Below are 12,606 nucleotides of genomic sequence, written 5' to 3'. Positions count from 1 at the left end.
CCCAGATCAATCTTACAAAATAAAACAGAATCAAATTTTATTAAAAAGGAAAGAGGAAAAATGTAGTTCCTTTTTAGCTTTAAGTATCCCTTCAGTGTCAAGGGAAGTAAAAAGTATTATTTTTTAAGATCAGAAATCTGAGCCTCTGAGCAGATGCATTATGTTATTGATTGCCCCTAACTTAAAGGAACTCTGCTGAAGAGGTTCCAAAATGCATAAAAATACCACAATTTACTGAGCATGTACAGAGAACATAAATACCAAAGACACAATACATAAATATTACGTACCAGAAGCATAGAATAAATTAAATTTAACACATTTCTTAGGTAAATTTTCCCTATTCCTCTAAAGACCAAACTAGCCTTGGAACAGATGTTATTTCTCTGTTAATTTGTTACCTAGAAAATCCTGTTTCCTACAAATACCAATTTAAATCTGAGACTAAAGGGAAATGGTAAGTCCCATTCTCTCCAACCTCTTATTCAACATCTGCCTGATTTTAAATACAGAAAACCTTTTTCTCTACAATAAAGGAAGGCTTTGGGAGAATTGCCTTGTGGCCTCTACATGCTCCTGCTTGAAGCTAAGAAAAGATGCTGATCTGAACATCTTGAAAGAGCAGCTTGCAGTCTGGAATATTTTCAAGGCAAGATGGCTTCACAACACTAATAGATTCGCCTTTGCAAATTAAAGAGGCATCTTATTGAACCTATTTCCTAAATAATTTTGTTAAATTTAAATCTACCTGATTAGACACTTTCTCATTTTTTTTCTTGTACGAGGTTTTTTCCTGTTAACATTTAGTCAGCCTGGCTTTCCAATCCCCCTTTATTTTTTCCTCCTTCTCCTGCTAAATTCTTGACTCTCAAAAACTAAGGCATGTGTGTGCACTAATATCCCATCTTCACTTAACCAAAATTGTCTCTCTGAGACAATGGAAAAGGGAAATGCATTGGACTTACTCTCTTCCTTAAAACCTGTGGTATATATGAGATTCTACTACTGGGTTTCAAAGTTACTGGCAACAAAGCAAACCCCGTGGTTTACAGATGGTCAAAAATATTTTGAAAGATGAAGTGGGGGAAGAAACAACTCCAAACAACCCTTTCATATTGTTTGGGTATTTTTGCACTGTACCAGAGGGGGGTTTCAGCAGGTTCTGACCAGTTCTGGAGAACCAGTAGCATAAATTTTGAGTAGTTCGGAGAACCGGTAGTAAAAATTCTGACTGGCCTCACCCGCATTTATTCTCTGCCTCCCAAGTCCCAACTGATCAGGAGGAAAATAGGGATTTTGCAGTAATCTTCCCCTGGAGTGGGGTGGGAATGGAGATTTTACAGTATTCTTCCCCTGCCATGCCTACCAAGCCACACCCAAAGAAACCCGTAGTAAACAATTTTGAAAACCACCCCTGGACTGTACTGTAAACAAGTCCCCATTTCTACCTAACTTTGGGAAACACATATCCTGCCAATGTATATCTATATTTTCTGTTGAGACCTCTTGCTATTGCCTTTAGGACTTATTTATTTTATTCGATTTTTTAAGTTTTGTCAACTAAACTGTTGTCAGAATGGTAGTTTTCCTTTTATTTTTATACCATCCAGTGTTGGCCTCAAGGCAAGTAAAGGCTGTGAGGCTTTGTTCCTTGGTGGAAAGTCATGTAATAGAAGTGATGTGGAATAGAGACCAGATAGAGATTAAGAATGATGATACTGATTTCATGGAGGCATCATTTTCTACTGACTCAAGAATGGATACATAGTATTTCAGATTAGCAATGAAGAAAGCCCAAACAATTTAAGAGAAAAAGCTGATATTTATTGAGACCAAACACATAAACAGGGAAAGAACCTAGCATGTTCATTCCATAGGTAAAAATTATTTGTCAGCTTGATTACATTTATATCAAGCAGAAAACTCTCATTGGTACCACTGTCATTGAACTGTAGATTTGTATCCTGTTTCCCTTCCAAAAACTCAAAAAGGAACATCCATTACAAATTTGTTGTAAAACAGTTGCACATTCATAACATTCATAGTTAAATCAGTATGAATAAATGATATTTCTGTGAACCTCTCTGACACTGATAGTAGATAAGGTTTCATTTCTTGATTGTCAATTTCCTTTTGCTGATTGATTTATTATGTACTATCTGCCAGCAGGCCTAGGGAACCCAGAGTGGGAGGGAGCCCATTAAAATGGCTTGCGTGATCTGCTGTTGCTGGGGCGTGTGTGTGGGTGTGTGTGCGTGTGGGTGATTTTTATTATATTATACAATATTAATTTATTTGATTGTTTTTATTCATTTTATTGTTTTAAATGTGATTTTATATTCTGTAAGCTGCCTTGAGTCGCCATGGGTGAATAGGCGGCTATATAAATTCAATAAAATAAATAAATAAATAACTCATTTTCCACTCCCAATCTTCCTATTTTGCTTGATGTTGACATAGAGAGTGAACAATGGAGAATTGCCACCATCATGATTTATGCTTCATGTCTTTTATTTTCCCTTGCTTTGTGAGAGTTCAGTCACCTGGAAGAGTCTGCAACACATGTTTTGATAGCCTGATTTGTGTAGATCAGGGACAAGCAATGTCATGCCATCCAGATATTTTGAATTTCAGCTTAATTAGCCTGGCACAGCTAACCAACTCTGGCTGATGCTGAAAGCGGAGCAGGGCCAGGACTAGAGAATATTTTGGCTGTGGGCTAGACTGGGAACTTTGGGTAAAAATACAGAAGGCAAACTGCTTCCAAATTGTCGCCGTGTTCATGAAATCATCCGGACTGAAGGGAAACTTTCCCATTTGTCCTCCCCACTGGCTATGTCAAGAATAAAGGTCTATGGAGCTATAGCCCGCAACATCTGGAGGATACTGGATTATTCATTCTAGTACAATTGACTGATAACTGAGGGCTGCTGGTCTTGCCTCACAAAAAGCAGTTTGGATGTGCTCTACAAATCATTGCCCTTCCCAGATATTCAGTTAAGAGTTAGCTGTTTAACTTCTTCCGCTTGTTGCAATAATCGGGGGAGGGGGCCAGGGGGATGTGTTTTGCTCTTTAACTTGACAGTTTGATTATGCATTCCTTTTCCGCTGTCATAATACTCGCATTATGAAGGGAACTCATTCTTTTGGAAAAGTAGTGTGTTTTCTTTCCTTGTTAATTTGGATGAATTGCATTCAGGCCACAATGTAGTAGCAAGCCTTTATGTTAGTTGCTTAAGACCTTTTGAAACTAATAGCACTGCAAAATAAAACAAAACAAACTGGAGATGTCAAAAGTGAACTATGGATTCCGTGGAGGTATACAAGTAAAAACTGTCCAATAATTTTTATAGCTTTAATTTTACTTGTTTATTCCAGCTTTTTCACTGTGTATAGTTATGATCTCTCAGAAGACAGCAAATAAAATCTGGAATTTTTGATAGATTTAGTCTAGCTCTTCTCCAGAGCTTTAGCACATTACTGCAAGTGCTTGGTTTTCAGAAAACTGAAAGAAATGCAACCTTTCTGATTGTTGTAAACAGCACAGAACAGAGCAAAAGCAAATGATAAAACTATCCCTTGAAATATGAGATATGAGTTCACACATCTGTATGCTTATCCCTCCATTTGTCTACCTTTAATTATTTTATTGCTGAGTTCTTTTTATGTTAGAATAAGCTATCATTTCTCTCTAATAGAATAGATATCAAGGGTCAGGAGGGGTCATTTAGTGTGCAGACTAAACAACTCTTCCACCTATGTAATTCAGTTGAAGCTCAGAATGCCTGAACAGTCATTTTTAATGCCACATCGGATACAACCCTGGGTGTAGGCACTCAATTTTTTTTGCAGTAGTATAGATGTGATTTGTCATTGCCTTCTTTAGGCATGACTTTGCAGATTCTCGACATAGCCAACAATTCTGTAATTCTCAGGTTATCCTTTATCCAAATACTAATTGATCCTTGAAATAATAGAAAATACTTGTAGCGCAGGTTTTAGATTTTGGCAGTGGTTTGCTCTCCAAGCTTGTTTCAATTTAGTTTCTGAACGTTTCATTATCAGACTAGGTAACATCATCAAAGATGATAGATCAGAGGTGTCAAACTTGATTTCATTGAGGGCCGCATCAGGATTGTGTTTGACCTCTGGGGGCCAGGGTGGGCGTGGCCAGGGTGGGTGTGGCCAACTCAAAGTCACTCGTGTTGGGGGTGTCTGTGATGGCCCGAGTGCTCTGCCAACAAAAAAGTGCTTCCGAGCTCTGTTTTCGGCTTCAGTGGCCTCCTGCAACCCACTGTCAGCAAAAATGGAGCTAGGGAGGGCTGCTCCATTTTTGTTGGCAGAGGCACCATGGGCCGATCCTTCACCCTGTTTCCAGGGTGACTCTGCGGGCCAGATTTAAGCACCCCACAGGCCAGATCTGGCCCCGGGGCTTGAGTTTGACACCTCTGTGATAGATGATGTTACCTAGTCTGGTAACAAAACATTCAGAAACTAAATTGAAACAAGCTTGAAGAGCAAACTTCTGCCAAAAACTAATTGATCCTGCTTAACTGCGGAAATTAAGAATTATCTTTAGGATGGATGGTTGATACTAAAAAACAAATTAAAAAATAATGGAAGAACTTTTGTACAGACAGCTCTTCCTGGTTTCTTTGGATCCAAATCATTTGGTGAATTATATATGAAGTAGTATGATCATTTGGTCCATAAAACCAGGTTTTATATGATCCATTCATAGCTGCCACTCATTTTTTGATGTTCCACAATTAATATGCTAACTCTAATTTTAAGTCAATGGTCAGACAGGCAAGGGAAATTTTGGCTTGTGATCACCTATTGACTCTTCATTGACTACATGATATGATTTCATCTCTGCTTAACTGTCATATAGCATTACTAACTAAATTTAGTATCCCTAGAGACCTGAGGCAAATTTGTATGATTAAACCACATTGTTTAATTTTACTCTCGTGTTACTGTAGCTTAACAATCCTTATTTACCTAGGTATATCTTAAAGCAGGGGTCTCCAATCTTGGTCCCTTTAAGACTTGTGGACTTCAACTCCAAAGCCAGCAAAGGTGGCTGAGGAACTCTGGGGGTTGAAGTCCACAAGTCTTAAAGGGACCAAGGTTGGAGACCCCTGCTTTAAAGGTTTTTTTCAGGCAGGCTGAGTCCTCAAAGAGAAGATACATGCATTGTACAGATAGTGAGAGATTTTAGAGAAAATGAATTCATATTTTACATTCCATACTGGAATGTAGTTTTCATTTTGACTTTTTCTAAAACTAATTAATTATTTCTAAAAATGAATTTTTCATAAACTAATTATGTGGGGTACCAACAGATATATGAGATTATATTAATTGACAATACATGTGTATTGCAAACTTTGCTAATTTAACCAAACGTATTATTTTTTTCAAAACTACATGGGATGAATGATCCTATGACATTGGGAAGAAAGATATGCAATTGGATTTGAATAATCAGGGGCAGGAGTGAGTGACAGAGAGAGAGAGAGAGAGAAAAAATCAGATTACCGGTAGTAAGAAATGTATTTTCTCTCCCTTGCTCTTCTTCCTTTTCTTTTCAAAATAAGGGAGAAAAGTTAGTCTTCTATAAAAGGGGTCACCAACCTTTCCGATCTCAGGGACCACTAAATCTATAATTTTAAATCCTGCAGACCACCAATGTGATCTGCATAATGACCAGCAGGGTGGGCATGGCTCGTGGTCATGTGACTGGGCAGAGGTGAAATGCTCCTGGTTCGGACCGGCTCACCCAATCCGGTAGCGATGGTGGCTGGTGGTTCGAAGAACCGGTAGCAAAAATCCCTGGCCCCGCCCCTTGCCTCTGCTGAGCCGCACCTTCATCAGAGGTTTTTTTGTTTTTACTTTTAAAAGCAGTTTTTCTTCAGCCGAAAACATGCCTTTAAAAGTAAAAAAAAAGCCTTTGATGATCCCAAGGCTTGGCTGGGATCGTTAGAACCCTTTAAACTCTTTTTTTCAACAACCTTTTCAGCCGAAGAGGTTGTTAAAAAAAAAGATTTTAAAAGGCTCCTCTGGCGATCCTAGCTGAGTTCCTCATCATCAGAGCCTTAAAAAACATGTATTCTACAAGCTCTTCAGCCGAAGAGCTTGTTAAAACAATTACTTTAAGAGGTTCTGGGCTGCTATGAGGCAATTTCAGCTGGGATAGTCAGAGGAGCCTTTTAAAATCTTTTTTTCCTCTGGAGATGCCAGATGAGTTGCCTCATCATCACAGGCTTTTAAAATCATTTTTAACAACCTCTTACAACAGTCCCCACCCATGCCCACCCAATCCCCCCTCCTCGCTTGCCTTATTCTGTTTCTTTTGGGCTCGCAAAGCCATGCTTTACATCAGTTGCATCAGTTAGCAACTGAATCTGCCTGCCTGCAATCCATTTCCTCAGTGAGCAACTTAATCTGCCTGCTTTCCTGGCTGAGGAACTCTGGGAATTGAAGTCCACAAACCTTAAAGTTACTAAGGTTGGAGACCCCTGATCTAAAAAATATAAATAAAATAAAATAATTAAATATTTGTGCAGCTGAGATTTGGTGTGTTTCTGTAGTGTTTCACTCTACAAAAACACACAAAATCTCACAAAGCTGTATGTGGCATTTTATGTGTGTGTGAGAGAGAGTCAGTTGTGTTGTGTTATGTGTGTGTAAAGTGTGAAAGTTGGTTTTTGAGCTTTTTGTGGCTGTGTGAGGTTCCTGCTTGCTGTAAGGGCCATTTTGGATGAAGTGCAGCTGCTTTTACATTTGTATGAGTCAGTTGTGTCATGTTGTGTGTGTGTAAAGTGTGAAAGTTGGTTTTTGGTACCTCTTATTGTTTTGTATACTTTGTTTATTATTTTTATTATTTATTGTTATTAGCCACACCCACCCAGTCATCTGACCACCAAGCCACACCACCAATTAAGCCACGCCCACAGAACCGGTAGGAAATTTTTTAGATTTTACCCCTGTAACTGGGTGGGCGTGGCCAACTCCTCGCCTCCCCCCCAAACTCCTTAGGGCCCCAACAGGAAGAAGTTGTTGGAGCTAAGCAGCCACCATGAGAAAGAGTTGGCAAAACAGCTCAGTTCAAATTGGATCTGACAGAGAAGGAGGCTCAGCAAAAGCACCTCACTGAGAACTACTAGCATAGGTTTTCCAAGTAGAGGGAAGACCTGTGGGAGTGCAAGGCCAGGTACCGGTGCCTGGAGGCTTAGCGGGCTGAGATGGTCAGCCAATTCCAGGCCATGATGCAGTCCCACTGGAACAAGGTCCTCCGGCTCTTCGCCACCAGCGGCACTTCCCTCCAGTCTTCGCCAAAAGCCAAGTACTAGGAGGCCAAAGCAGACCCCAAATCGGAATTTCTGCCCCTCTCTGCCCCACACAAAAAGCCCTTGAAGGGGGAGACTCTCTGCAGCAACACAAACGTTCATTGCATATATCTGGCCCAGGGGTCATAGTTTGAGGACCTCTGATTTAGTGCAATATTAAAAATGCAAATAATTTCTCTGCGGACCACCAAAATTTTCTCATGGACCACCAGTTGGTGACTGCTGTTCTATAATAATATAGTTAAATGGATTGGGAAATCTCCCCAAAGGACATTTAAGGATAACCATTTAGATATGACCCAGCAGTGTGCAGCAGCTGCCACAAAAGCCAACACAGTTCTGGGCTGCATAAACAGAGGGATAGAATCAAGATCATGTGAAGTGTTAGTGCCACCTTATAATGCCTTGGTAAGGCCACAATTGAAATATTGCATTCAGTTTTGGTCGCCACGATGTAAAAAAGATGTTGAGACTCTAGAAAGAGTGCAGAGAAAAGCAACAAAGATGATTAGGGGACTGGAGGCTAAAACATATGAAGAATGGTTGCAGGAACTCGGTATGTCTAGTTTAATAAAAAGAAGGACTAGGGGAGACATGATAGCAGTGTTTCAATATCTCAGGGGTTGCCACAAAGAAGAGGAAGTCGGACTGTTCTCCAAAGCACCTGAGGGTAGAACAAGAAGCAATGGGTGGAAACTGATCAAGGAAAGAAGCAACTTAGAACTAAGGAGAAATTTCCTGACAGTTAGAACAATTAATAAGTGGAACGACTTGCCTTCAGAAGTTGTGAATGCTCCAACACTGGAAATTTTTAAGAAAATGTTGGATAACCATCTGACTGAGATGGTGTAGGGTTTCCTGCCTGGGCAGGGGGTTGGACTAGAAGGCCTCCAAGGTCCCTTCCAACTCTGTTGTTATATTATATATCAAGGACTGTGACATCAGGTTTCTACATGTTTTTTTTTTAAAAAGAATAATGTTTGCTCCCAACAATGTCAAAACATTGTTTATCAGCAAAAGTGCAGTGTTTGCTGTACATTAAAGAAGCAATTTTAAAGGAATAGGGAATGAGAAAAAACAATTGATGCAGAAATTCTCATTGGGAGAAATGCTTGTTTTGTCACAGCTATCTAGTTATCAATTCTCAGATAAATAACTTAAATATTTCTTCCTTAGAACATTGTCTAACTGAATAGGCAAACATGATGAAATACAATTATTTTATTAGTGTTATGTCTCTTCGTTGGACATAGGGACAAATTAAAATATCAACCTTCAGAGTTCACTGTGGTTAAAATAAAGTCACTGGTTTATTTATAGACTTTCTGTCTGGTGAAGCAACAAAATCATCTGAAATTTTATGAGTCAGAGCTAGAAGGTTATGATAATATAATATTCAAGCAGATCTGAAAGCACAGATATCCATTTCCCCAGACAAATGATAAGTCATATTTAAACCAAGTTCAATTCTACATATACCAGGTGAATAAATACGTATAAGTCCTATAAAAACAACAGGGAGTGTTTAATTTTTAGGAGACAAGGAGAGATGGGACAATCTTCAAGTATCTGAAAGGAAGATCAAGAGCAGAGACTAAATTACAGAATAAAGGTCTGTAGATTCAGAAGAATGTTTTAAAAAGTCTAACATAAAAGCATTTCAACAGTTAAACTAATTACCTCTAAGAAGATCTCTTATGGATTTTTCTGGAGTCCCTAATTGGACTCAATGGCATTGGTGGTCCTAATGATCCCTTTTTCTAAGTTAAATTCAGCAGAATAGGATTTCGTTCTGAGTAAATATCAATGAGAATCTGTTTGGATGTTGGGGTTAAGATACCAGACTAGAAACTAAGTAGTAGTTTCATTTTAGGCATAAAACCAGCTGGGTGATCTTGGGCCGGTCTCTTTCTCTCTCAGCCTAGGAAGAAGGCAATTGCAAACGCCTTCCGAATGATGCCAAAATCACTTGAGGGATTAATCCAGGCAGCCACTAAAAATCAATATTGACTTGATGGTGTATGTGAACACACACACACACACACACACAGCATACGCACCTAGGAGGTGTGGTGGCTCAGTGGTTAGAATGCATACTGCAGGCTACTTCTGCTGCCTGCTGGCTACCTGCCTTCGAATCTTACCAGGCTCAAGCCTTCCATCCTTCTGAGGTCGGCAAAATGAGGACCCAGATTGTTGGGGGAAATATGCTGATTCTGTAAACTGCTTAGAAAGGGCTGTAAAGCACTGTGAAGCTGTATATAAGTCTAAGTGCCATTGCTATTGCTATTGTACTACCAATGTATTACTCTGCCAAATTTAGTATAGCATAGCCTTTATTGTCATTGTACATCGTATATATATAATGAAATTGGTTTAACCTCTCCGGTGCAATCCATAACTGAAAATACAAAACAACATAGAGAATAATCCCTATACAAGTAATTGGGGAAAAAAACTAGTCATATGTTTCCCTATGTGCGTGGATTGATTGTGATTGTGTTTAAGAGTCTGACAGCCCATGGGTAGAAGCTGTTTTTAAACCTGTTTTCCTGCTGGCTATGCTTCGATGGCTTCTGCCCTATGGTAAAGTGAAAAGAGACTCTGGCCAGGGTGTCAATCATCCCTAAGTATCTTCCTTACCCTGCTGAAACAACGAGACCTGGCGATGTCATCTAGTGATGTTAGAGGGCAACTGATGGTTTCTTGTGCTGAATTGGTCACTCTCTGTAGTGCCTTTCTGTCTGCAGCTGTTAGACCAGCATACCACACTGTTATACAGTATGTGAGGACACTTTTCTATCATAGACTGATAGAAAGAAGTCATCAGCCATTGTTCCACCTGATTTTTCCGCAGGACTCTAAGGAAATGAAGTCTCTGTTGAGCCTCACTAACCACCAGGGACATATTGTTTTTCCAGGTGAGATCTTGACTAATGAGCACTCCCAAGAATTTAAAAGAGGAAACCCTCTCCACACAGCCCCCCTCGATATACAGTGGGGCAGGTTCCTCTCTGTGCTTCCGGAAATCTAGCACCATCTCCTTTGTCTTGCTAGTATTTAGATGTAAGTTGTTTTTTGAACACCATATGGATACCTTCTGGACTTCTTCCCTGTATGCTGATTCGTCCCCTCCAGTTATAAGCCCCAACACCATTGTGTCATCTGCAAACTTTATTATGGTGTTAGATGGATTCGAAGATATGAAGTCATATGTATACAGCGAGTACAGGAAGGGGCTGAGCATGCAGCCCTGAGGGGAACCTGTGCTGAGTTTCAGGGTGGAAGATGTCAGAGACCCAACCCTTACTGTTTGTGGACAGTCCGTCAGGAATATTACAAATGAGGGGAGGGAAATTCAGGTCAGTCAGCTTTTCAATGAGAATGCCTGGAAAGATGGTATTAAAGGCCGAGCTATAGTCTATAAAAAGCATTCTGACATAGTTCCCAGATTTCTCAAGGTGTCTCAATGCAGTATGTAAAGCAGTGGCAATGGCGACTTCTGTCGACCTGTTGCTTCTATAAGCAAACTGGTGTTGATCAAAATTTAGTGGAAGACAAGACTTGAGGTGTTGTAGAACCAGTCTCTCAAAGCATTTCATCACTATAGACATCAGTGCAATGGGTCTATAGCCATTCATGCTGTTTATGGCCGCTTTCTTTGGAACTGGAATGATTGTGGCTGCTTTCAGGCAAGATGGAACTCTAGCCAGTTGCAGGGAGATGTTAAAAATCTTTGTCAGGACCCATGTTAATTGATCAGCAAAGGTTTTTACCACTTTCCCCAGCACTCCATCTGGACCTGCAGATTTGTTGGGATTTACGGCCTTCAGCACAGCTTTCACTTGATGTTCATGCAGGGTGAGTGGCTGGAGATTAGAGGCCCTTTGAGCTACAGCCACAGAGACAGGTCTTTTAACCTCAAAGTGGTTCAGCTTCTCTACCAGCAGGGCATCAGCATTGGCTCTTTTCATCGTATTTCCCTTATAATTGGTTAGATGTTGCAACCCCTGCCACACCTGTCTTGAATGCCAGATGCTTCTCTACTTTTTGTTTGTATTCCTGCCCTAATGCCTCTTGTCAAGCTTACCCTCTTGTCAAGTTTGCCCTGGCCTCATTGTATTTGTCTTTAATTCCTGCCTTAAAGGTGGAGTTTTGGGCTTTCAGAAGTGATTGTACCTCTGCTGACATCTAGGGTTTACGATTATTGTAAACTCTAATACACTTATTCACTGTTACATTGTCTGTGCATGTTTTAATGTAAGAGAGTACAGCATCAGTGAATTCTTGCAGCTCCAAATGTTCAACTATATTCATTAGTCTCAAAGCAGTCCTGCAACTGGCAGAGTGCTCCCTCTGGACAGATTTCCTGACTGGCCATATCCCTTTCCTAAGGGGGATATACTTTGGGCACAATAGAGAGGTGTGGTCAGACGTACCCAGATGGGAGAGGGGGATTGTGCCATATGCCTGTCTTAAGTTTGAATACATATGGTCTAAAGTGTTCTTACCTTTGGTGGTACACTGTACATACTGCACAAACTTAGGAAGAACAGACTGTAGACAGGCTTGATTAAAATCCCCAGCTACAACAAAAGCGCCCTCAGGGTAAGTTTGCTGCTACCTCTTGATGGCATCATGTAACTTAGGGAGCACTGTGTTAACATTTGCATCAGGTGGAATATAGACAGCGGTGATAACTATAACAGAAATCTCTCTAGGTAAATAAAATGGCAGACAAATGACAATTAAGAATTCCACATCTGGAGAACAGTGTGTATAAGTAACTCTACTGTTAGTACACCAGTCATTATGTGTGTAAATACAAAGTCCTCCACCTTTGCTTTTACCAGAGTTGCCATTTCCATCGAAGCAGTGTGTGGTGTGGTTAGTTAGCTCCACTGACACATCCAGTACAAGTGGATGAAGCCAGGTCACCGTGATAATCATCACACAGCAGTCACGAATGAGGTTATTTGCCACAATCCATAGCTCTAGTTTATCAGTTTTGTTTACAAAGGATCTAGCGTTGGTTAGAAAAATACTTGGTAATGCTGGTCTGTTAGGCTGCTTCCATAACCAAGCTAGCAGACCAGCTCTGCATCTTCGCTTCTGCTTCCTTTCTCTTCACTGCCGACGCTGCCTCCCAGGCCCAACAATGATCCATGGAGAGCCTGGCAGTCTTATTATATCACTCGGTATATTATGAGACCTCTGGAAATCGCTGGTAATATCTAGTTGATTAGAAAAT

The 12,606-nt window shown here is 40.3% G+C and overlaps 1 protein-coding gene across 1 annotated transcript in view; it reads right to left on the bottom strand.

Annotated features, from left to right (window-relative positions):
* Positions 1-11,329, bottom strand: part of ALK (ALK receptor tyrosine kinase) — a 173,473-nt gene extending 162,144 nt beyond the window's left edge. Inside the window, exon 1 of the mRNA XM_058170106.1 lies at positions 10,666-11,329. Within this exon, the coding sequence (XP_058026089.1) occupies positions 10,666-11,329 (664 nt within the window). The remainder of the gene's footprint in view (positions 1-10,665) is intronic.
* Between the last annotated feature and the right edge of the window lie 1,277 nt (positions 11,330-12,606).

The sequence above is a fragment of the Ahaetulla prasina genome, chromosome 1, assembly GCF_028640845.1.
Source record: "Ahaetulla prasina isolate Xishuangbanna chromosome 1, ASM2864084v1, whole genome shotgun sequence".
In the NCBI taxonomy this organism is placed as follows: Eukaryota; Metazoa; Chordata; class Lepidosauria; order Squamata; family Colubridae; genus Ahaetulla; species Ahaetulla prasina.
This window is presented reverse-complemented; position numbering and strand designations above follow the sequence as displayed.